Below are 23,570 nucleotides of genomic sequence, written 5' to 3' on the forward strand. Positions count from 1 at the left end.
TCCAACCCCCTTACCTCTTGTGCAGTAATCGACCGTGCGATCTGACCAGCGCACTGCTGAACGAAGCGTGCCTCGTCAACGAGTCCGAATGCGGCAGTTCAAGTTTGTCCCAAACTTGGCGCCACTTTTGCGGCAGCAGACCTCTCTCCGCTTCGGCATTCTTCAGCTCCTCAATCAACCGCGAAAACGCATCGGCGTCGTACTTGTTCAGGCTGTCGTACCCTACGGAGACGACCTTCCGCCGAGGATGTTTGTTGGCCATGCTGCCCGCACTGCCGTAGTCGCTGTCCTCGTCCAGGTTGTCGTTGTTCAGAAGTTCTGGATCGTACGGTGGTCCTTGGGCAAGCTCTTCATCCAGATAGTACGACCAGACCTCCAGCACTGAGATGGAACTTTGCGGTCGAAGCACTTGACGATCCGGATCGGGAGTGTACATGAAGTTGTAGAAGCTTGGATTCTTCGCGTGCTGTCTCTCGATGTAATCGAAAAGTGAAGGTCCAAACTTTTGAGTATTGGATGCGTGATTCCCACGACCTACACCACCACCTAGACCTCCCGGATAGATGTTGTCATCATCCGATACGGTGAGGGCTTCGACGACATGCTTGTGGTGCGAGTTGAGCGATCCGCGTTTGTCATCGATGGCAGTTATGCCGTAGTCGACACGTTCCAGTTCGCAGTCGAATAGGAACGTTCGGAACCGGCAGCTGACGTGGTGATACGCCAGGAAGCGTAGATAGTATTCGTTGAACTCAAATGCGAGGGGAAACTGGGACTGGATTTGGTGAACGGCGTCTAGGAACTGCAGGAAGGTAGGCGCGAATGGAGAACCGGAACTGCTGTTAGGCTTGAGATTGCTTCGATGTCCAAATCGATGACCAAAAGCCAGCCATTCTTTCTCGATCAAGACCCGGAATCCGTCGATGGTTCGGTAATACGGATCGAGACACAATTGAGCAAGTGAGGAAATCTGGGCAGTCACGTCCCAACCGTCCTCCAAAGCTAGAGTTACACTGGATTCTTGAAGGTCCATGAGATCAACGACAGCCCCGGACAGTTGCAGGAGTCCTCGGATTTGCTGAAGCCACTCCGACTGTTCCACAAGCTTGGAGAAGGTTTGATCGGGTTCGGTGTTTAGGCAGGAAGGAAGACAGGCTCGCATTAGCTTTTTGAAAGCGGTTCGCGAGTGTCGCACATCGGTGTAGTCCACGGGGATAAACTCGGCGTACATTTCCGACAGCTTGGCTGATTTGGACTGAGATTTCTCGCCGAGGAAGTATAATGGCACACGTTGGATGGTGTATTGCTGGGGTTGATGATCCCAGCTGCTGTAGTCCCGCAAGGTGGCAGCACTTGTGTGACCACCGGGCTTCAACGAACCCCATTTGTTCTGCTTCGGGGTAGGTCGCAGGGCTCCAAAGCTGGAGAACGATGAGTTGTTGATCGAGTACAACCCTACGTTGTTCTTGCGTCCAATGTCAGGCGTAAGGGTTGAGTTGTCCGTCCGTGTCATCAAACCATTGGCTGCCAGGGCTAGGGAGTCCAAGGAGAGGTTAGAATCGGAGAAGTTACCCGTATGCCGAATCGGACGAGTGTGTGGTGTGGTTTTGATGACACAAACGAAGTAACGGTCTTGTTCATGGAAACTGGCCGAGTCTGCCGAGTTGTTCGATGAACCTGGATGGCCTTTGAGCATTCCCATGACACCTTTGGCAAGCGGTACTGCACCTCTCAGTAGAGTAGCTCCATTCTTGTGACGCCACGTAGCGACTGGTATCCGATGGTGCTTGTAACAACGGGAAAGATTTCTCAAGCTGTCATCGGAGACGTCTTTCGGACAGACCAACATTGCGGGATACGTCCGACACAGACTGTAGTTACAATTAATCGAACTTATCCGGTAACCTGCTTGAACATCTCCCAAACCCACCCGGAGCCAATCTTTGACGTAGCTTCGTTCCTTCAGTCTTTCCACGTCCTTCACCGTTACCCGTGGCATTGTGTCTGCTCCGTCGTCCGAACCGTCTTCATCCTCCGGGTTTTCATTGATTCCCATCGAACTGTTTCCATAGGTCTCCTCAAAGTCAGCACCCGGAAGAATATACTTCCGCTTCGTCGTACTTTTCTGCTTGAAACCAGCCTTCTTAGCCGTCCTCAGCAGAGTCTTCTTGGCGAAATCCTTCAGCGTAGCATTCTTCTCCTTGACTTTGTGCAACGGAGTAGGGTTGGTAATACCGTGCGTCGTGGCGAATGCGAAATGTCCAAACTCGTCCTCCGGATGTCGCACCCGGTGTATCGTCTTCCGGAAGGCTTCGATGGCATCGGCAATCACTTCTTCGTCAAATGCCACCTTGATCAGCTGGAACGTGCACGATCGGAGTTGCATGCCTTCCTGCAGAACCTGCTCCAGATGTTGCAGATAGATCACTGTGAGGCGCTTTTCTTTGGTAAGGGAGGAAATCGGGAAAGCCCGCACTACACTCTGCTCGCAGCAGTACGGATCGCAGGGACTTCCCTTGAACACTATTCGGTAGTTGGTAAGGTAGAGAGCTCCCTCCGCCGGCAGGAGATTCGACGTTCCGACTTCCTTCTCTTCGCGACCGTCCGCGAGCAGGTACACTCGCATGGGATCCCCGATGAGTTCTTCACCTTGGAGGAAATTGGGGAACTGAAGCTTGGGTTTCTGGATCGGAGGTATCCGCTTGGCTTCCCGGTTCACGGATTCCAGGGTTTCAATGTGCATCTGTATCACTCCGGGAACCATTTGGTGAAGGTTCCGGAGGTGCTCTGGGGTCACGTTCCCTTCGTTGCAGACTCGATCGATAAATTTGCACACCATTTTCGCGACTTGCGATCCTACTTCGCTGGGATCGTTGTCTTCAAAGCCTTCGTCACTATGGTCGCTGTGACTGTGGGACTCTATCACACTGTTGGAAACACTAGCGTCGTCATCTGCGTGGGAATCTAGCTTCTGGACCCTCCCTCCTTGGTTGACGTCCTGTGGTATGAGTAGGAATACCATTCGGTTGGCATAGTGGATCGCCTGACTGTAGAGGGTCTTTTCTTCAGAGCTAGTCAGCTCCGTTTGCTTGTCCAGATCAACGGTGGGCCAGATTCGCATCTGATCGGCTGCGATCTCTAGTGCCGAAGGTTCCTGCGCTCGCGAAAGCAACGTTGATCGATCTAGTTTGTCTCGAGATGTCGAATGAACAAGACCATTCGTATCCGTAGCCCAACTGCTGTAGGACTTTTCCGAAGTCTGCCGCGGAAGGTACAGTTCTTTGATGAAATTTTGAACGTCGTGGTAGAAAGCATCTTCCCAGAACTGCTGGTTCTTCCATACGGGATGGTCCTGGATGCAGGTGTACGCGAATTGTATCACACCGGTGCAGAGTTTGCGACAGAAGGTCGTTGACAGCGGAAGTAACGCGGCTGCAACTCCGTACTCGTCTTTGGAGGAATCATCCTGCAGAGCTCGATTCATCAGTTTCACTACCAAATCGAACTGTTGATGATCTAGCTGTTTGTTTCCGTGTGCTATCTTTGCCAGTTCCCTGCATAGCGTCAGCCTAGCGTCTCGTTGTTTCAATATCCGCAAAACGGCCGGAAAACTCTTTCTCGCTTCAGTGATCTTGTTGTCGAAGATACAGCTGATGCAATTCTTCAACACTTCCAGCTTCCGGGCGCTATTGTTGACCACTGGTCGTAGTTCGAGAACCGGTTTCAGATAGGGTCCCATAGGTACTATCCTCTGGGGCGGTCGAATAGTCTGCAAACGCGCTTGTAGATCATTCGCGGCCAATCCTTCGTTGATCACGTTTTGAACTTCTTGAGAGTCGATCAACGGCATCGGCGGTTGGTGTATTCGAGCAAATGCCCCTTCGGGTGGCCTCAGAACCTTCTGTTGGTACGGCTGTGGACTGGGATTCTCATTGGTATACAGCTGCTTGGCCAATTCCTGGATGTGAATCAGCACCAGATGGGGATCTTGCATTTCCTGTTTGAGCAAATCATTCATCGCACTGTACAGCTCGTCCCACGCATCGCAAGGTCTCCAGGGAGGCCCCCGTTCCGTCACGAAACCCGTAAAGAACATGCTGTCCAATACCCGTGACAAAAAATCGCAATCCACCAAATCTCTCGCCCCCAGGAAACCCGCCCGGTGAAACTGAATGATTGGCTTGGGATTGATTCGAATCAACGTCAAACACGATCGGTAGCCCTGAAGCAGTTGGGCAAACAACCTCATGAACACCGCCCGGATTTCCTTGTCCAGCATTTCGTCGCTTTTCTGCTCACGAAAGTTGTACCCATTGTTGTTGATGTTGTTCGGTGGAAAGGCCAAATCGGCCCGCGTCAACTCCGGGTGTAATACCTGTTGCAGAGCGATCTCCGTAGCTTCCCGCAGTGCTTTGGGTAGTTCAGCCGGTGGAGGTACCAGCGATTGGGGAATGTGGATAGACCCACCGTCCAGATCGGCTATGATCACATCGAGCACTTCGGTGACTTCCGTTTGCATCGAGCTATGAATACCCATGATGAAGGGCGTCGGTGTGGATAATACTTCCACCAGCGATGCTGGCAGGATCGGAATGTACACGTGACTGTAGCGGAATGGATACATCAGGGCGGTCAGAGCTCGGCAGCTATCGGTCAACCGAGAATAGCTCGTCGAGTGGAAGAGAATTTTGTGCTCGGTCATTACGGCGCAGAACAGAAGCATCACATTTTTGATGCCAAGCTGGTGGAACAGAAGACTTACGCAGGACCCCGTTACGGGGATGGTTGGTGAAATGGGCGGTTGTAGAACTTGTTTGTCCCCGGCACCGATGGAGAAGCGGACCTGGGGTCCACCGGGAGGAGGAACCTGAATGCATCCCAATATACTACCTATCAGATGATGCAGGTGGAACTTCAGGCTTTCCAGGTACACCGTGTAGATCGTGCCGAGGCAGTTCCGAAACGTTTCAATGTAGTCCAGTCGGGAGACTATCACCAAACACTTTGGAGCATACATTATACTGTGATGGGTTATGGAGGGTGGTCCACTGGATGCGGCCAGCAAGGCTCTACTACTGGGCGAGAGGTTGTCATCTTCCTCTTCCTCATCGATGGGTTTACTGGGAGTGATGGCAATGGTTTCGTTGAAGCACAGGCAAGCGCAATAGTGCCTATTGGCATCGATGTCCGTTAGGACCGATACGAAAAACTGTGGTTCCTGGCGGACGGTCGACAGGGACCAGCCTTGGGGTTGACAGAACTAGAAACAGTGGGGATTTGAGACAGATGAGAAAGACAGGTTTGAAAGAAGACATCATTTGTACATACCCATTCGATGCCTTCGATGAAAGGAGTGTCGGCCCAATCTTTCTCTGGGAAACGTTGTAGAATTTTTCCAGTGCGGGATCCAGTGCCTGTTAAGGAGAGAATAACATAAATTAGTTCACAGCTGGCACACATAAACTATACTCTAATTTCAAATGTTATTCTGAAGATTTATGTTCAAGACAACCGCACCATTTGCTCAGAGTTTCCCAAAAATTCAACGTAGGTACACATTTCATCTCTGGTTGCATGGGTAAGCAGAGATTTATTGAAGATTCTATGGAGTGATGTCGGTATTCACTATATTTGAACCAAAGATGAGTGATCAATTGGTGAGCTCGTTTCATGTTCTTATTTAAAATTAACCAAAAAGCCCTAGTGGTAAACGCGCAGCTATTCAACAAGACCAAGCTGAAGATCATGGATTCGAATCACGTCACTCGAGGATCTTTTTGGGTTAGAATTGTTTCTTCACTTCTAAGGACATAGAATATCCTTATACTTGCCATACGAAACAAAAAGGCAAAAATGATCTATTGGCTAAGAAAGCTCTTAGTGATTGATTGTGGAAGCACTTATAGTAAACTCAGCAGAGCTCTATTCCAGTAGGGAAGTAACACCAGAAAGAAAAAGAAGTGAATCAAGTGTATGCCTCTGGCTCATGTAAGGTGTAAAAGTGTATATTTTCTAGAAAGCTTATTTCGCCTTGTATTTTACAAGCAGCAAAAAAATATAGCGGTCTATCAAACCATTCGCACTGAAAACACTACTCAATGTGTGCAATTTCTGAGAGAATCCTGCTCAGGATTCTGAGAGAATCCTGCTCAGGATTCTGAGAGAATCCTGCTCAGGATTCTGAGAGAATCCTGCTCAGGATTCTGAGAGAATCCTGCTCAGGATTCTGAGAGAATCCTGCTCAGGATTCTGAGAGAATCCTGCTCAGGATTCTGAGAGAATCCTTCTCAGGATTCTGAGAGAATCCTTCTCAGGATTCTGAGAGAATCCTTCTCAGGATTCTGAGAGAATCCTTCTCAGGATTCTGAGAGAATCCTTCTCAGGATTCTGAGAGAATCCTTCTCAGGATTCTGAGAGAATCCTTCTCAGGATTCTGAGAGAATCCTTCACAGGATTCTGAGAGAATCCTTCACAGGATTCTGAGAGAATCCTTCACAGGATTCTGAGAGAATCCTTCACAGGATTCTGAGAGAATCCTTCACAGGATTCTGAGAGAATCCTTCTCAGGATTCTGAGAGAATCCTTCTCAGGATTCTGAGAGAATCCTTCTCAGGATTCTGAGAGAATCCCTCTCAGGATTCTGAGAGAATCCCTCTCAGGATTCTGAGAGAATCCCTCTCAGGATTCTGAGAGAATCCCTCTCAGGATTCTGAGAGAATCCCTCTCAGGATTCTGAGAGAATCCCTCTCAGGATTCTGAGAGAATCCCTCTCAGGATTCTGAGAGAATCCCTCTCAGGATTCTGAGAGAATCCCTCTCAGGATTCTGAGAGAATCCCTCTCAGGATTCTGAGAGACCCAATTCTGATTCTCAGGATTCTGAGAGAATCCTTCTCAGGATTCTGAGAGAATCCTTCTCAGGATTCTGAGAACCCTTCTCAGAATTCTGAGAGAATCCCTCTCTGGATTCTGAGAGAATCCTTCTCTGGATTCTGAGAGAATCCTTCTCTGGATTCTGAGAAAATCCCTCTCTGGATTCTGAGAGAATCCCTCTCAGGATTCTAAGAGAATCCTTCTCAAGCTTCTGAGAGAATCCTTGTCAGGATTCTGAGAAAATCCCTCTCAGGGTTCTGAGAGAATCCTTCTCAGGATTCTGAGAGAATCCCTCTCAGGATTCTGAGAGAATCCCTTTCAGGATTCTGAGAGAATCCCTTTCTGGATTCTGAGAGAATCCTTCTCAGGATTCTGAGAAAATCTTTCTCAAGATTCTGAGAGAATCCTTCTCAAGATTCTGAGAGAATCTTTCTCGGGATTCTAAGAGAATCCTTGTCAGGATTCTAAGAAAATCCTTCTCAGGATTCTGAGCAGGATTCTGAGAACCCTTCTCAGAAATCTGAGAGAATCCCTCTCTGAATTCTGAGAGAATCCTTCTCTGGATTCTGAGAGAATCCTTCTCGGGATTCTGAGAGAATCCTTCTCGGGATTCTGAGAGAATCCTTCTCAGGATTCTGAGAGAATCCTTCTCAGGATTCTGAGAAAATCCCTTTCTGGATTCTGAGAGAATCCCTCTCAGGATTTTGAGAGAATCCCTCTCAGGATTCTGAGAGAATCCTTCTCAAGATTCTGAAAGAATCCTTGTCAGGATTCTGAGAGAATCTCTCTCAGGATTCTGAGAGAATCCCTCTCAGGATTCTGAGAGAATCCCTCTCAGGATTCTGAGAGAATCCCTCTCAGGATTCTGAGAGAATCCCTCTCAGGATTCTGAGACAATCCCTCTCAGGATTCTGAGACAATCCCTCTCAGGATTCTGAGAGAATCCCTCTCAGGATTCTGAGAGAATCCCTCTCAGGATTCTGAGAGAATCCCTCTCAGGATTCTGAGAGAATCCCTCTCAGGATTCTGAGAGAATCCCTCTCAGGATTCTGAGAGAATCCCTCTCAGGATTCTGAGAGAATCCCTCTCAGGATTCTGAGAGAATCCCTCTCAGGATTCTGAGAGAATCCCTCTCAGGATTCTGAGAGAATCCTTCTCAGGATTCTGAGAGAATCCTTCTCAGGATTCTGAGAGAATCCTTCTCAGGATTCTGAGAGAATCCCTCTCAGGATTCTGAGAGAATCCCTCTCAGGATTCTGAGAGAATCCCTCTCAGGATTCTGAGAGAATCCCTCTCAGGATTCTGAGAGAATCCCTCTCAGGATTCTGAGAGAATCCCTCTCAGGATTCTGAGAGAATCCCTCTCAGGATTCTGAGAGAATCCCTCTCAGGATTCTGAGAGAATCCCTCTCAGGATTCTGAGAGAATCCTTCTCAGGATTCTGAGAGAATCCCTCTCAGGATTCTGTGAGAATCCCTCTCAGGAATCTAAGAGAATCCCTCTCTGGATTCTGAGAGAATCCCTCTCAGGATTCTAAGAGAATCCTTCTCAAGCTTCTGAGAGAATCCTTGTCAGGATTCTGAGAAAATCCCTCTCAGGGTTCTGAGAAAATCCCTCTCAGGATTCTGAGAGAATCCCTTTCAGGATTCTGAGAGAATCCCTTTCTGGATTCTGAGAGAATCCTTCTCAGGATTCTGAGAAAATCTTTCTCAAGATTCTGAGAGAATCCTTCTCAAGATTCTGAGAGAATCTTTCTCGGAATTCTAAGAGAATCTTTGTCAGGATTCTAAGAAAATCCTTCTCAGGATTCTGAGCAGGATTCTGAGAACCCTTCTCAGAAATCTGAGAGAATCCCTCTCTGAATTCTGAGAGAATCCTTCTCTGGATTCTGAGAGAATCCTTCTCGGGATTCTGAGAGAATCCTTCTCGGGATTCTGAGAGAATCCTTCTCGGGATTCTGAGAGAATCCTTCTCAGGATTCTGAGAGAATCCTTCTCAGGATTCTGAGAAAATCCCTTTCTGGATTCTGAGAGAATCCCTCTCAGGATTTTGAGAGAATCCCTCTCAGGATTCTGAGAGAATCCTTCTCAAGATTCTGAAAGAATCCTTGTCAGGATTCTGAGAGAATCTCTCTCAGGATTCTGAGAGAATCCCTCTCAGGATTCTGAGAGAATCCCTCTCAGGATTCTGAGAGAATCCCTCTCAGGATTCTGAGAGAATCCCTCTCAGGATTCTGAGAGAATCCCTCTCAGGATTCTGAGAGAATCCCTCTCAGGATTCTGAGAGAATCCCTCTCAGGATTCTGAGAGAATCCCTCTCAGGATTCTGAGAGAATCCCTCTCAGGATTCTGAGAGAATCCCTCTCAGGATTCTGAGAGAACCCTTCTCAGGATTCTGAGAGAATCCTTCTCAGGATTCTGAGAGAATCCTTCTCAGGATTCTGAGAGAATCCCTCTCAGGATTCTGAGAGAATCCCTCTCAGGATTCTGAGAGAATCCCTCTCAGGATTCTGAGAGAATCCCTCTCAGGATTCTGAGAGAATCCCTCTCAGGATTCTGAGAGAATCCCTCTCAGGATTCTGAGAGAATCCCTCTCAGGATTCTGAGAGAATCCCTCTCAGGATTCTGAGAGAATCCCTCTCAGGGTTCTGAGAGAATCCCTCTCAGGATTCTGAGAGAATCCCTCTCAGGATTCTGAGAGAATCCCTCTCAGGATTCTGAGAGAATCCCTCTCAGGATTCTGAGAGAATCCCTCTCAGGATTCTGAGAGAAACCCTCTCAGGATTCTGAGAGAATCCCTCTCAGGATTCTGAGAGAATCCCTCTCAGGATTCTGAGAGAATCCCTCTCAGGATTCTGAGAGAATCCCTCTCAGGATTCTGAAAGAATCCCTCTCAGGATTCTGAAAGAATCCCTCTCAGGATTCTGAAAGAATCCCTCTCAGGATTCTGAGAGAATCCCTCTCAGGATTCTGAGAGAATCCCTCTCAGGATTCTGAGAGAATCCCTCTCATGATTCTCAGAGAATCCTTCTCAGGATTCTGAGAAAATCCCTCTCATGATTCTGAGAGAATCCTTCTCAGGATTCTGAGAAAATCCTTCTTAAGATTCTGAGAGAATCCTTTTCAGGATGCTGAGAGAATCCTTTTTAGGATTCTGAGAGATTCTTCTCAGCATGAGAGTTTCCAAAAATATATTTCACACTCTTGTTTGGGCCTCGTGGTATACTTAAAGGACTTTCAAGGGGGTCTCGCAACTCCAAAAAGGTTCGGAATTACTGACAAAAACGATAAAAATGAGATAATGAATTACAAAATGCCAAAACTCTACTTTGATTAGGTAATTGTCGTAGTTCGGATCCTTTTCAAATGCGATGACACATATCACCTCTCGGTTAATCAAAACTGGCAATAAACAAGCATCAATAGCATCGAAATCGAATAACAATTCCTCCGAGTCAAAAGGTTAAATACCCATACTGTGATTGCTATTGAAACGAAATCAGACCCTATTTAGGAGGGCGGTGGTATGAAATCTACCGCACATCATAGATACATCATTTTCGACCTTGACAGAGCAAAAGATCCACAAACTGTGGTCGTGCCCCGTTGATTAACTGCCGGTCGGTAAGTACGTATGAAACCGTAAAACTGGGTTAAATTGATCGGAATGTCCCTCCTAGTAAGAAGTTCGAATCAACATTTATCGATGAAATATGTTTAATGCATTAATGATGCTGCTCTTTTTGAAACTCATAAGGTAATGAAAATGAAGGATTTTGTGAAAATTAAGTTTTGTTCAAAACTTTCATAAGTATTTTCATTTTATCAAAATTGACGAGGTAATATGAAGAATTCAGGATTCCTTAGAAAATTGCCTACCTTCAGGCGTATTTGGCGATTCAAGTTGTTTGAAATTCTAAAATAATTCTAAAAGCAAATGTCTTGTAAGGGGTTTCTGTCATATCTGGCTCTGGATCATGATTTCAGTGAGGAATGACATTTTCAATGTTACCGATCATTGTTTTACATAGTTGATCAATATTATCCCATACCAACTAAATCAAAAAATCGCATAAAAAACAATAACACACTTAAAACTACCAGAAAAAAAAAATAAAGTATGCAATCACCAGTACTTGCCCTATAAATATAAAACTTGCAACATTTGCATTTTAGGATGCATTTTTTAATAAATATCTAAAAAAATGATCGATGTTACCCTCCATTACGGTACACGCTTTCCATTGTTAAAGGCCGCCCTTGTCTGCGTGCGTCGCGATCTCTGTGTCATCACCATCATCATTGTACAGAAACGGTACAAAAACCGGAGTCGGTTACGCCGGTCATGCAGTTTGGCCTTTTTCGTGGTCACTAATTGGTGTACCAACGACGACAGAACCTATCTTCGGTCGTCGGTAGCAAGCGAGCGGCTAATGACCGCACGCGTGCTCTCGAAGGCAATCAATTTCATCGCACATCATGTAGACATCGCCGCTTGTAGTCGAATAGCTTTTATTTATTTCGATAGACACCGCCCGGGAAACATTGCATGAAACATAATTTTGTAGCGTAACAGACGGAATGGAGCTAAATGCCCGCTGTAATTGATACACTATTTTATTTGTAACTTCAGTATTACAAAATCAGGTCAATAGACGTTTTAATTTTAGATGTTCATATGTCTACCTGAGATCCAAAGTTGAATGTTGTATAGGGACGCAGATAGCCGTAGCGGTAAACGTGCAGCTATTCTGTAAGACCATGCTGAAGGTCGTGGGTTCGAATATCACCGGTCGAGAATTATTTCGTAAAGGAAGTTTTCTCGATTTCCAAGGACTTTATGTATTTTCGTGCTCGCCACACGATATATAAATGCAAAAATAATCAATTGGCAAAGAAAGCTCATAGTTAATACGCATAAGAACACTAAGATGAGTAACGTCAGAAACGAAGAAAGACAGAAACTATGGTATTAACAGAAGATTTACGAGGAAAAAGATGCATTTAGTGCTTTATGATGAAGGTTTAGACAAAAACTGCCTTCTACAAAGCTGTTTTTATTAGTTAGGCCCTTTATGTGATTTGATGATCCTCCTTTTCTTCCTCTTCTTTCTGGCGTTACGTCCCAACTGAGATAGAGCCTTCTTCTTCTTCTTCTTCTTCTCAGATTAGTGTTTTTATGAGCACTTCCACAGTTGTTAACTGAGAGCCTTCGTTGCCATTTTTGCATTCGTGTATCGTGTGGCTGGTACGATGATACTATTCGCACCGAGTATTCGTAAAAATGTCTAACCTGCCTGCTGTTATTGATACTAAATTTGAATTTGGATTTTTGAGCATGAAAATTCGTGGATTTACTAAAAAGTTGAGTAAATATCAATGGATTTTCGACTTATTAGCATCAATTGCTTCATCTGGACCCCATGCTTGAAAATCCTATGAAATTGTAAAAATCCTTAAATGTCCTTAAAAGTGTATGCTCCAATACATTAGCCTCCAAGGAACCTTACATCTTTTTTTTCGAGGCTAAGGTAGCGACCATTTATTACGGAACGCTAAAATTGGAATTTTTTTTTCACCCGGAATTACTTTAGAAATTTATGCAAGATTTTATTCACAGATTTTCCAATCGGTTTCATCAGAAACTCTTGAAGATATTTGCTCTAGAAATTTCCTAATAGTTCCTTCGTTTTTCTTCTGAAAATTCTTTAACTATTTCCTGCAAAAATTTAATATAATTTTCCAGTATTTGTTTGTCATATATTTCAGATATTAGATAGGTTTCATGCCAAATCCCCTCCCGAAAATGCTCTGATCATAAAAATTGCTTCTATCTCGATCTCGAAACTATATTTTCAGGATCAATTTTTGAATAAAGGTCACGTATGCGATTATTGGTTTCATATGATCTATACTCATATAAATAATGCTTCCATAATATTATTGAAAACATTTAAGCATTAAACAGTATGTGAAATATCAACTGAGTGTCTAAAAAAAGAAAGCATAGAGACGAGAGCTCATGTCTGAAAAAATAGACCAAAGGTAGACCAGACATGAACCAAACTACAGTATGGCCCATAAAAAATGCGAAAATCATCATATCATGTTATATGGTAGTTTTAACATAGAAAATGTGAATGCAACATAAATATTATTATTTTTTTGTGTTGTTTAATCTATTTAGACTCAGTTTTTCGCTTTGGACATGATTTTTATCTGTTACTTTCACCTTATCAGAGAGGAATTGGAAGCATACCTTCAAATTTTATCATGCGGACGTCGAGTTCAATATCTGTGTGATGGAAGTTTCTAAAAGATCAACGATGGCGTGAGATTCTTCACAGGCCTTGTGTCCATCATACGCCCATATCAAATGATGGAATCGGTTCATACTTGGGTAATTGGAGACTTAAATATATTTTCGAAAAAACGGTTCATTTTTGAGAGCTTTGATTGAACCTTCGTATAAGTATGATAAGCGGCTCCGTTTTGCTCAAATTTTATCCTCAAAATCTGTTATAGTCCTCCATATTCATTTTTTATTCAACTTAGACAAACAATAAAGGCATATCAAACCTATAAGACGCAAATGCCCTCAAAACTATGACCCTGGCAAAATATTTTATTGTGGTCATGAAGAACACGTTCTCTAAGAACTCCTCCATCCTCTGATACCAAACAAACTAAAATGTTCAACAATAAAGCGTGATTTTTGAAGGTGGAAAGTTTATCACCAAAGTATACGACAATCAGACACTGTTTCTAGCTTTGGGCGGAAAAACCTTTTGAACTTATTTGCTTTATTACATTATTTGGGACAGTAAGAAAAATATGACAAAAATTGTCCTGGATAGCGAAGTTATGTCAGAATAAACTACAATAATCATAAATTACATTCACTATCAAAAACAATGAAAATAACGCCTGTGGATGCTATATTCACGTTCAAATAATTTTCGCATTTTTTTATGGGCCATACTGTAGAATCAAGGATCGATGGGTCCCTACATCGACTCATGGAACAGAAATGCTTTGGAGAACTGGTTGAGGGGATCATCTTAGTAATCATGACATTTTGTTTTAGTATGGTCCCATGAGTCGAAATCGAGTCACGGAACATCGACTCATGGAGGTTGTTTCACTGTACATTACTCCGAAGATTGATTCATTAGTTCATATAGCGATTTTCAACGGAATTCCTAAGGAATTTCTCCGAAAATTTCGTTCAATGTACCTTCAAGAGTTCAAGATAACCCGAGAAATTACTTAAGACACCAGGGATTTACCCAGCGATTCATTTATCGATTTCCCTTATTTTCTTCCAAACTTCCATTTAGAACATCTTCAAGAATTTCAACCTGTAATTGCTCCAGAGCTTTAGTATATATACGTTTAGTAGATATACAGGGGATAGGCAATTTTTTTCCAAATTCAAATGCATATAACTTTTGGAAAAATTGTTGAAATTGGGTGCATCTGGAAGCAATGGGAAATTTGGTCTAGTTTCAGTAACTTACTTGGCCATGCATATCGGCCACCGGACATTGGAAATGTTACGGATTTTCCGAGATCATGTTCAAAGCAAATTTTATCTGTCGCTTATATTTTGGTGCGTGTTGGGCGTGGGATTCTCAAGGTCCTTTGAGCAAACACAGTTGTTTTTGTGTGAACAGTAGAGCATCCTCCTACTCACATCGGTCTCTCTCCCTAAGCTCCTAATGTCCCAACAATCTATCTTCTAGTGACCCAACGATCCGAAGATCTTTCGATTGAGCCAAATGGGCTATTAATAATAGTTAAATAATTATAAAACTCATTTGTTTAACATTATTTCAGCATACTCACGGTTACCTAACCTCAACCTATCACACTACACAAATACCACTTAACCCTTTGGGGCCGGCGCGGTCATATATGACCGCAGTAAAAAAAATGCTGTAAAAAAAGAACCAATGAACAAATGTACACTCCCGTGCATAAGTTTGGGTTCACCCCCTAAAAAACATGCAAAAGTGTTCTGTCCATGTCTCTGTGATTACACGTCCAATTGAAACTCTCTAAGTCGCATTCGGAAGGCAAAGAGTTATTCTTACTTCGTATGTATTTTTCCAAAAACATTTTTTGAATTTTGTATACTAAATTTTTACTTAAAGTTGTGACATTTTTCAAAAAATACGCTGAAAAATCATATCTAATTTCCTCAGAATTGGGTAGACCAAAATTTTAAATCAAAGTGTCATTAGAATCGTAATCTAATATTCTTTGAAGAGACTCCACGAAATTTTGGCGGAAAAATCTGGAAAGTATTCAAAATCAATGAAACAGTCAGTCAAGTCATCGTGCAAAAGTTTGGGTTCACCCCTCAGTATGGTCTATCGTGCAAAAGTTTGGGTTCACCTGAACATACTTAAATCTGTGAAATCTCGAACCAATTATGTACGCGCCATTATTTGCGCTCAAAAAAGCTTTAAACTATTAAAATCGGTTGAAAAACGGCAGAGATACTGACAAAAATGATGTGCGTGCGGCTCAGGTGAACCCAAACTTTTGCACGATTTGCATCATACTGAGGGGTGAACCCAAACTTTTGCACGATGACTTGACTGACTGTTTCATTGATTTTGAATACTTTCCAGATTTTTCCGCCAAAATTTCGTGGGGTCTCTTCAAAGAATATAAGATTACGATTCTAATGACACTTTGATTTAAATTTTTGGTCGACCCAATGCTTAGGAAATTAGATATGATTTTTCAGTGTGTTTTTTGAAAAATGTCACAACTTTAAGTAAAAATTTAGTATACAAAATTCAAAAAATGTTTTTGGAAAAATACATACGAAGTAAGAATAACTCTTTGCCTTTCGAATGCGGCTTAAAGAGTTTCAATTGGACGTGTAATCACAGAGATATGGACAGAACACTTTTGTATGTTTTTGAGGGGGTGAACCCAAACTTTTGCACGGGAGTGTATATACTCTCTTCGGCAAAGTTGTCCCAAATATACTCTTTTGTCAGAGAAAAATATGAAGTATATGCCTTTATGACCTAATTGACAACCTAGAACATCCTGAACATCCTGAAGTTTGGAAAATTGAACTATAAGTGCATACGAAGCGTGAAATGCTGTTTGTGAACATAAATGATGTTCAGGCTAGATAATACAGAATTACTCTTTTAACGAAAACACTATTTTACTTGCTTTGCTATGTCCTGGGATGTTCTAGGACGTCCAAACTGTCCTGAAACACACTCTTTGAAATCTACAACCGTAACAGTAATTGTTTGGGTTGAAAACAATAACATTACAAATTCAAATAGAATCTACCAACCTCTGAGAATCTCAAGAGCTATTTCAAGGAACGTTTGGGATATTCCAGGCCCTCCAAATTACCCTGGAGTTCAGAACTTCAGGTCTACACTTGTTCCAGTAGTTATTCTCGCTAAACTGAGTGAAGTTATATAATCTACAATGTTTACTGAACCTTGTCACGTATCAATAGGATGTATTAAAGAACGTTTGGAGTATTCCGGGCCCTCCAAATTACCCTGGAGTTCAGAACTTCAGGGCTACACTTATTCCAGAAATTTATCTCGCTAAACTGAGTGAATTTATAAAATCTGTCCTGTTCACTAAACCTTCTCATGCATCAATAGGCTGTTTCAAGGAACGTTTGGGATATTATAGGTGCTCCAAATTACCCTGGAGTTCAGAACTTCAGGTCTACACTTATTCCAGTATTTTTTCTTGCTAAACTGAGTAAAGATATATAACTTACCAAGTTTACTGAACCTTGTCACGGATCAATAGGCTAATTCAAGGAACGTTTGGGGTATTCTAGGCCCTCCAAATTACCCTAGTGTTCGTAACTTCAGGTTTACATTTGTTTCAGTAATTTATCTCACTAAACTGAGTGAAGTTATATAATCTAACATGCTCACTAAACCATCTCATGGATCAATAAGCTCTTTCAAGGAACGTTTGGGATATTCCAGGCCCTCCAAATTACCCTGGAGTTCAGAACGTCAGGTCTGCACTTGTCCAAGTAATTTATCTCGCTAAACTGAGTAAAGTTATAAAATCTAACATGTTCACTGAATTTTCTCACGGATCAATTAGCTGTTTCAAGGAACGTTTGGGATATTCCGAGCCACCCAGATTACCCCGGATTTCAGAAATTCAGATCTACAATTGTTCTAGTATTTTTCCTTACTAAACGATGAAGTTATTTAATGTTCACTGAGCTTTCTCACGCATCAAAAAGATATTTCAGGGAACGTTTGGAGTATTCCAGGCCCTCCAAATTACCCTGGAGTTCAGAACTACAGGTCTTCCCTTGTTCCAGTAAGTTTTCTTTCTAAACTGAGTGAAGTTATATAATCTACTATGTTGACTGAACCTTCTCATGGATCAATATGCTGTTTCAAGGAACGATTAAGGTATTGCAGATCCTTAAAAATTTCCCCAGGACTTCAGAACTTCAGGTCTACTATTTTTCCAGTAATATTTCCTTCTAAACTGAGTGAAGTTATATAATCTACCATGCTCACTGAACCTTCTCACAGACCAATTGGCTATTTCAAGGAACGTTGGTGATATTCCAGGCCCTCCTGGAGTTCAGAACTTCAGGTCTACCCTTGTTCCAGTAACTTTTCTCGCTAAAATGATCAAAGGTTTCCCTTTGGGGCCGGCACGGTCATTTATGACCGCAGTTGGAAAATGGCTGCATAAAAAGAACCAATGAATAAAATTTACTGTCTTCGGAAAAGTCCTTGCAAATATACTTCCCTGTCAGGGAAAAATTTTAGGTGTATGCCTTAATGTCCTACTTGGCAACCTAGAACATCCTGAACATGCAGAAGTCTGACAAATAGAATAATTAGTATAAAAGTAGCTTGAATGCCTTTTGAAAATACAATTGATGTTCGTACTTGGTAATACATACCTATTATGCCAAGAAAAACGCTGTTTCACATGCCTTTTCATGTCCTGGGATATTCTACGACGTTCAAACTATCCCGAAGCTCAATTCTCGAAATTTACAGCAGTAGTTGCTTGCGCTAGAAATAATCAGCGATGCCAGATTCCTTTGGAAATCATTCCGTAGACGAAAAGTGATAAGCGGGGGGAGAGATCCCCGGCCTTGCAATTCCGTAGATTTCTGTTGGAAAAATCCGTAAATTACCGTAGAATAATGAGAATTTCCGTAGCTTTCTGTAGACAATATACATTTTCCGTAGAATTATCTTACGGATCCGTAGAAAGTGCTCAATTCCGTAGATCTACGGAAATTTCCGTAGATCTGGCAACGCTGCAAATAATAATATATTCAACTCAAACGGAATATATTGACCTCTGAGAATCTCAAAAGCTTTTCCAAACTATCCTGGAGCTCAGAATCTGCCCTTGTGGCAGTGTTTTTTTTTCGCTAAATAGAGTTCAGTTATATAATCTACCAGGTTATATAGGGCCCGCATAGCCGAAGCTGTAAAGACGCGGGTATTCATCATGACCATGCTGAGGGTTCCGGGTTCGATTCCCGGTCGGATGTACCATGAGCTTCTCAAGAGTGTTATGGTTGTTTGTCTGTGACAGTACAGTAGTGACGCCTCTACACGGATAGTCGTGTTGCACGATTGCAAAAAACAAGTAGAGCTCGAGATTTGTATGACGATTACCGGATCTTTTCGCAAAGGAAAGAGTATTGACTTCCTTGGGCACAGAGTATGGGCGCATGCCTGCCACACGATATATCCATGCAAAAAGGTCATTAGCTGAGAAAGATCTCAGGTAATAAATGTGGAAGTGCTAAACTAACACTAAGCTGAGAAGCCAGCTTCCTCCCAGTGGGAACGATATGCCAAGAAAAAAGAAGAAGATTCGTCGACAAACACATATATTCAAAACGTGTTTCTACTCGTTTACGCATTTAGACTCTACTGACGTTTTCACAAATTGTTCTCAAACAAAAAGTGAAAAGCAGGGGGGTTGAAAATAGTATATTTTTACGTGACATAATTTATGGATGCTTCCCAATAGATGTCGCTAATTATGACTGGAAACTTTGTCGAATACACCATGTTTCGGAAGTGCTTCGTTTCGTAATTATTAATTTATTACCACTAAATCCTGACTCTCATCGCATTGTAGATCTTATGTACTGATCATCCCGACAAGTTAGATAATCTAGAACATTCGAAATGATCTGATAAAATTTGCTGAACACTCAGAAGGTTCAGAATATACGGTAGATTACAGTTCATCACCTTGTATGATGAACAAGGTTGTTATTACAAGCATAGACTTTATGTTATGAACTCAAGAGCAGTTTGGAAGACCTAGCATCTCCCAAAAAAATATTTGTCATCATTTCTTGTTATGTTTAGCATTTTGAGCACCAAAACTATTGAAAGGCGATGAAAAAACTGTATAATAGTTCTTGGAAAAAATCAGGCCCCAAAGGGTTAAATGAGGTTTTTAACATTAATTATAAGCAATTCAGAAAAGAAATATATTCAACTTACTGTTTTTTTTATCATTAATATAGAAGTTTTTTTTTATCATTAATATAGAATGGCGACAAAAGATTGAGAATCCGTTTGCGCCTTCCAGAGATATCGGCATTTGAAAACAACATTTTTTCAAAGAAAATCTCTGATAACTCTGTATCCATAAGAGATAGAATAGTAGTTTCTTCGGCAAACGTCAAAAGTTCTAAACGTGCTTGGAACAATGTTTTGCGAGAAATTTTCGTATAAAAGGTTATCAAGAAAAAATGATTTTTTAGTACCACCCTGACTTATTTGTTAAAAAAAATCATAACTCATTAGAGATAGAAATTTGGGTTCTTCTGTAAAGTTGCTCCAAATTGGTTGTTTTAAAACATTATAGAACATTGTGTATCAAGCATCATCAAACAAGTTTATATTCTGATTATGTAAACCATGCGGACCATCCTAATTTCACATCAATGAAAAAACGGCCTACGACTGACAGATTTTGCCGCCTCCAAGAACATGGCCATTCGTAGCACCTATTTCCAGCACAGCCTCCCGTACCGGTACACCTGGAGATCACCTCAGCAGACAGAATCGCAAATCGACCACGTTTTGATCGATGGACGGCACTTCTCCGATATAACCAATGTCAGAACCTATCGTGGCGCTAACATTGGCTCCGACTACTACCTGGTGATGGTGAAACTGCGCCCAAAACTATCCGTCATCAATGATGTACGGTACCGACGCCCGCCCCGGTACAATCTCGAGCGGCTGAAACAACCGGATGTTGCCAATGCGTACGCGCAGCATCTTTAGGCAGCGTTGCCGTATGAGGGCGAGCTCGATAGGGCCCCTCTTGAGGACTGCTGGAGGATGGTTAAAGCAGCCATTAACGACGCTGCCGAAAGCGTTGTCGGATATGTGGAACGGAGCTCAAGAAACGATTGGTTCGACGAGGAGTGCCAGGAGGTTTTAGAGGAGAAGAATGCGGCGCGGGCTGCAATGCTGCAGCATGGTACACGGCAAAACGTGGAACGATATAGACTGAAGCGGAAAAAGCAAACCCGCCTATTCTGGGACAAAAAGCGCCGCCTGGAAGAGGTGGAATGCCAAGAAATGGAGTTGCTGTACCGTTCTCAAGAAACGCGAAAGTTCTATCAGAAGCTCAACACATCCCGCAAAGGCTCCGTGCCGCGAGCTGAGATGTGCCGGGATAAGGATGGGAGCATCTTGACGGACGGACGCGAGGTGATCGAAAGGTGGAAGCAGCACTACAATGAACACCTGAATGACGCAGAGAACACAGGTCAGGACAGCGAAGGCGATGGCTACGTCAGCACAGCGGACAGCGGAAACCAACCAGCTCCAACGATGGGCGAAGTTAAGGATGCCATTTAACAGCTCAAGAATAACAAGGCCGCTGGCAAGGATGGTATCGGAGCCGAACTCATCAAGATGGGCCCGGACAGGTTGGCCGCTTGTCTGCATCGGCTGATAGTCAGAATCTGGGAAACGGCACAGCTACCGGAGGAGTGGAAGCAAGGCGTTATATGCCCTATCTACAAAAAGGGCGACAAAGTGGAGTGTGAAAATTATCGTGCAATCACTATCCTAAACGCCGCCTACAAAGTGCTATCCCAGATTTTCTTCCATCGTCTATCACCTATAGCAAACGAGTTCGTGGGAAGTTATCAAGCAGGTTTTATCGACGGCCGCTCAACAACGGACCAGATCTTTTCCGTGCGGCAAATCCTCCAGAAATGCCGTGAGTACCACGTCCCTACGCACCATTTGTTCATCGATTTCAAGGCGGCATGCGATAGTATCGACCGCGTAGAGCTATGGAAAATCATGGACGAGAACAGCTTTCCCGGGAAGCTCACAAGATTGATCAGAGCAACAATGGACGGTGTGCAAAATTGCGTGAAGATCTCGGGCGAACACTCCAGTTCGTTCGAGTCTCGGCGGGGACTACGACAGGGCGACGGACTTTCGTGCCTGTTGTTCAATATTGCGCTTGAAGGTATCATGCGGAGAGCTGGACTTAACAGTCGAGGCACGATTCATACGAGATCCGGACAATTTGTTTGCTTCGCGGACGACATGGATATTATTGGGAGAAAGTTTGAAACGGTGGCAGATTTGTTCACCCGCCTAAAACGCGAAGCAACAAGAGTCGGGCTAATGGTGAATGCGTCGAAAACAAAGTACATGCTGGTTGGCGGAACTGAGCGCGACAGGGCCCGCCTAGGAAGCAGTGTTACGATAGACGGGGATACCTTCGAGGTGGTGGACGAGTTCGTCTATCTCGGATCAACAACAATGTTAGTCGGGAAATACGAAGGCGGCTGAAGTCGTGCCTACTATGGGCTCCAGAAGAAACTGCGGTCAAAAACAGATTCACTCCCGCACCAAATGCACGATGTACAAAACGCTCATAAGACCGGTAGTCCTCTATGAGCATGAGGCGTGGACTATGCTCGAGGAGGACTTGCAAGCTCATGGGGTTTTCGAACGCCGAGTGCTAAGGACGATCTTCGGCGGCGTGCAGGAGAACGGCGTGTGGCGGCGAAGGATGAAACACGAGCTCACTCAACTCTACGGCGAACCCAGTATCGTGAAGGTAGCTAGAGCTGGAAGGATACACTGGGCAGGGCATGTTGCAAGAATGCCGGACAACAACCCTGTAAAGATGGTGTTCGCTACGAATCCGGTCGGAACAAGAAGGCGAGCTAGGTGGATTGACCAGGTGCACCAGGACCTGGAGAGCGTGGGTCACAGTCGAGGATGGAGAGAAGCGGCCATGAACCGAGTGAATTGGCGAAATATTGTTGACGAGGCTTTATCAAGATAATTGATGTAAAGCCAAATAAGTAAGTAAGTCCGCTGTCCGGTGGCCAATATGCGTGGCCCAGCAAGTTACTGTAAATTTGCCGTCGCATCAAATTTCATATTTTTTTTCAAAAGGTTATATGCATTTGAATTTTGGCAGTTTTTTTCCTATCCCCTGTATTTCTGAAGAACTTCTACAAGGATCTTTGAAAGAACTTCTTGAATGTTTTGAAGGATTTCTTAGCTAAGATAATTATTGAAAAAAATAAACAATCGATTCGCTAGGTAATATTTCAATGAATTCCTTGAAAAGCATCGATCAAAGTTCATAAAATAATTTGTGAAGCAATGCTCTGGGGAATTATTGGAATAGTTGAGGAATTACATGGAATAGAATCCATGGAGGTTATTGTTTAAGAAATTACTTGAGAAATATTTCGAAGAACTGCAGAAGTAGTCCTTCGATGAAATGTTGGAAAAATTACTGGAGAATCATTATAAGGAATTCCTGATTGGAAGACAGAGTATCTACTCGTTTACTGAAATGAAATTCACTGATATTTCCAGGTTTTATCCAGGTCTTAAGAAATAATTCCAGGCTCAAGAAAAACTCTTAAATACAAATGATTATCGAATTATTAATTTTGAATGAATTTGAATTTATTTCTAACAGAAGGTTTTAAACGGCTTCAAAACACTTGAACAAAAAACAATCATTTCTTTAGTTCTTTAGTGATTATTTCCCAAAGAATTCCCCCTACAATTTCATTTTAGAAACCTTAAGAATACAATATGGATTTTTCAAAGGAGAACCACAGAAAACACCTCAGAGATTCCATTAGGAATTCATACAAAGATTCTCGTACAAAGTCTTAAGTCCTCTAGACTTTTATGCAATGATTCTTCCATCGCTTCCTTTTGGGCACTCTCAAAAATACCCGTTTAGAACATCTAAAATAACAATATGTTCTCCAGAAAGCACCTTTGGGTCTTTCTTAGAATCTTATACAACATTGTTTTTCAGGATATCTTTAGCATTTCAACTTGAAATTTCTCTATGGATACTTTCTGGATGTACCCTAGAGATATCTTCTAAGTTTTCTCAAGAAATTACTCCAGTAATTCTTTAAGATATTTCCAAAGTGAGTCTTCGTATATTTTTGTTTCTGACATTTTTAGAAGAATATATCCAAAGAAATTGCATGAAAATTTTTCAGAAATTATTAAATAAATCTTTGATGAAAACCTGGACGAGTAATATTTTAGAAGTGAACTCTGATGAAGCTTGTGCAAGGTTTAAAGTACATAGCTCTTGATGAACAAGGATCCCTGAAAGAACTCCTGGACACTTGAGTAAGTTTTTGAAGAT

The 23,570-nt window shown here is 42.8% G+C and overlaps 1 protein-coding gene across 1 annotated transcript in view; it reads right to left on the bottom strand.

Annotated features, from left to right (window-relative positions):
- LOC5567377 (myotubularin-related protein 13) overlaps window positions 1-23,570 on the bottom strand; it is a 92,021-nt gene that overhangs the window by 29,902 nt on the left and 38,549 nt on the right. The window contains exons 3-4 of the mRNA XM_021852007.1: window positions 5,329-5,414; window positions 15-5,260 (exon numbers count right to left, since the gene is read on the bottom strand). Coding sequence (XP_021707699.1) covers window positions 15-5,260; window positions 5,329-5,414 — 5,332 coding nt within the window. The remainder of the gene's footprint in view (window positions 1-14; window positions 5,261-5,328; window positions 5,415-23,570) is intronic.

The sequence above is a fragment of the Aedes aegypti genome, chromosome 3, assembly GCF_002204515.2.
Source record: "Aedes aegypti strain LVP_AGWG chromosome 3, AaegL5.0 Primary Assembly, whole genome shotgun sequence".
In the NCBI taxonomy this organism is placed as follows: Eukaryota; Metazoa; Arthropoda; class Insecta; order Diptera; family Culicidae; genus Aedes; species Aedes aegypti.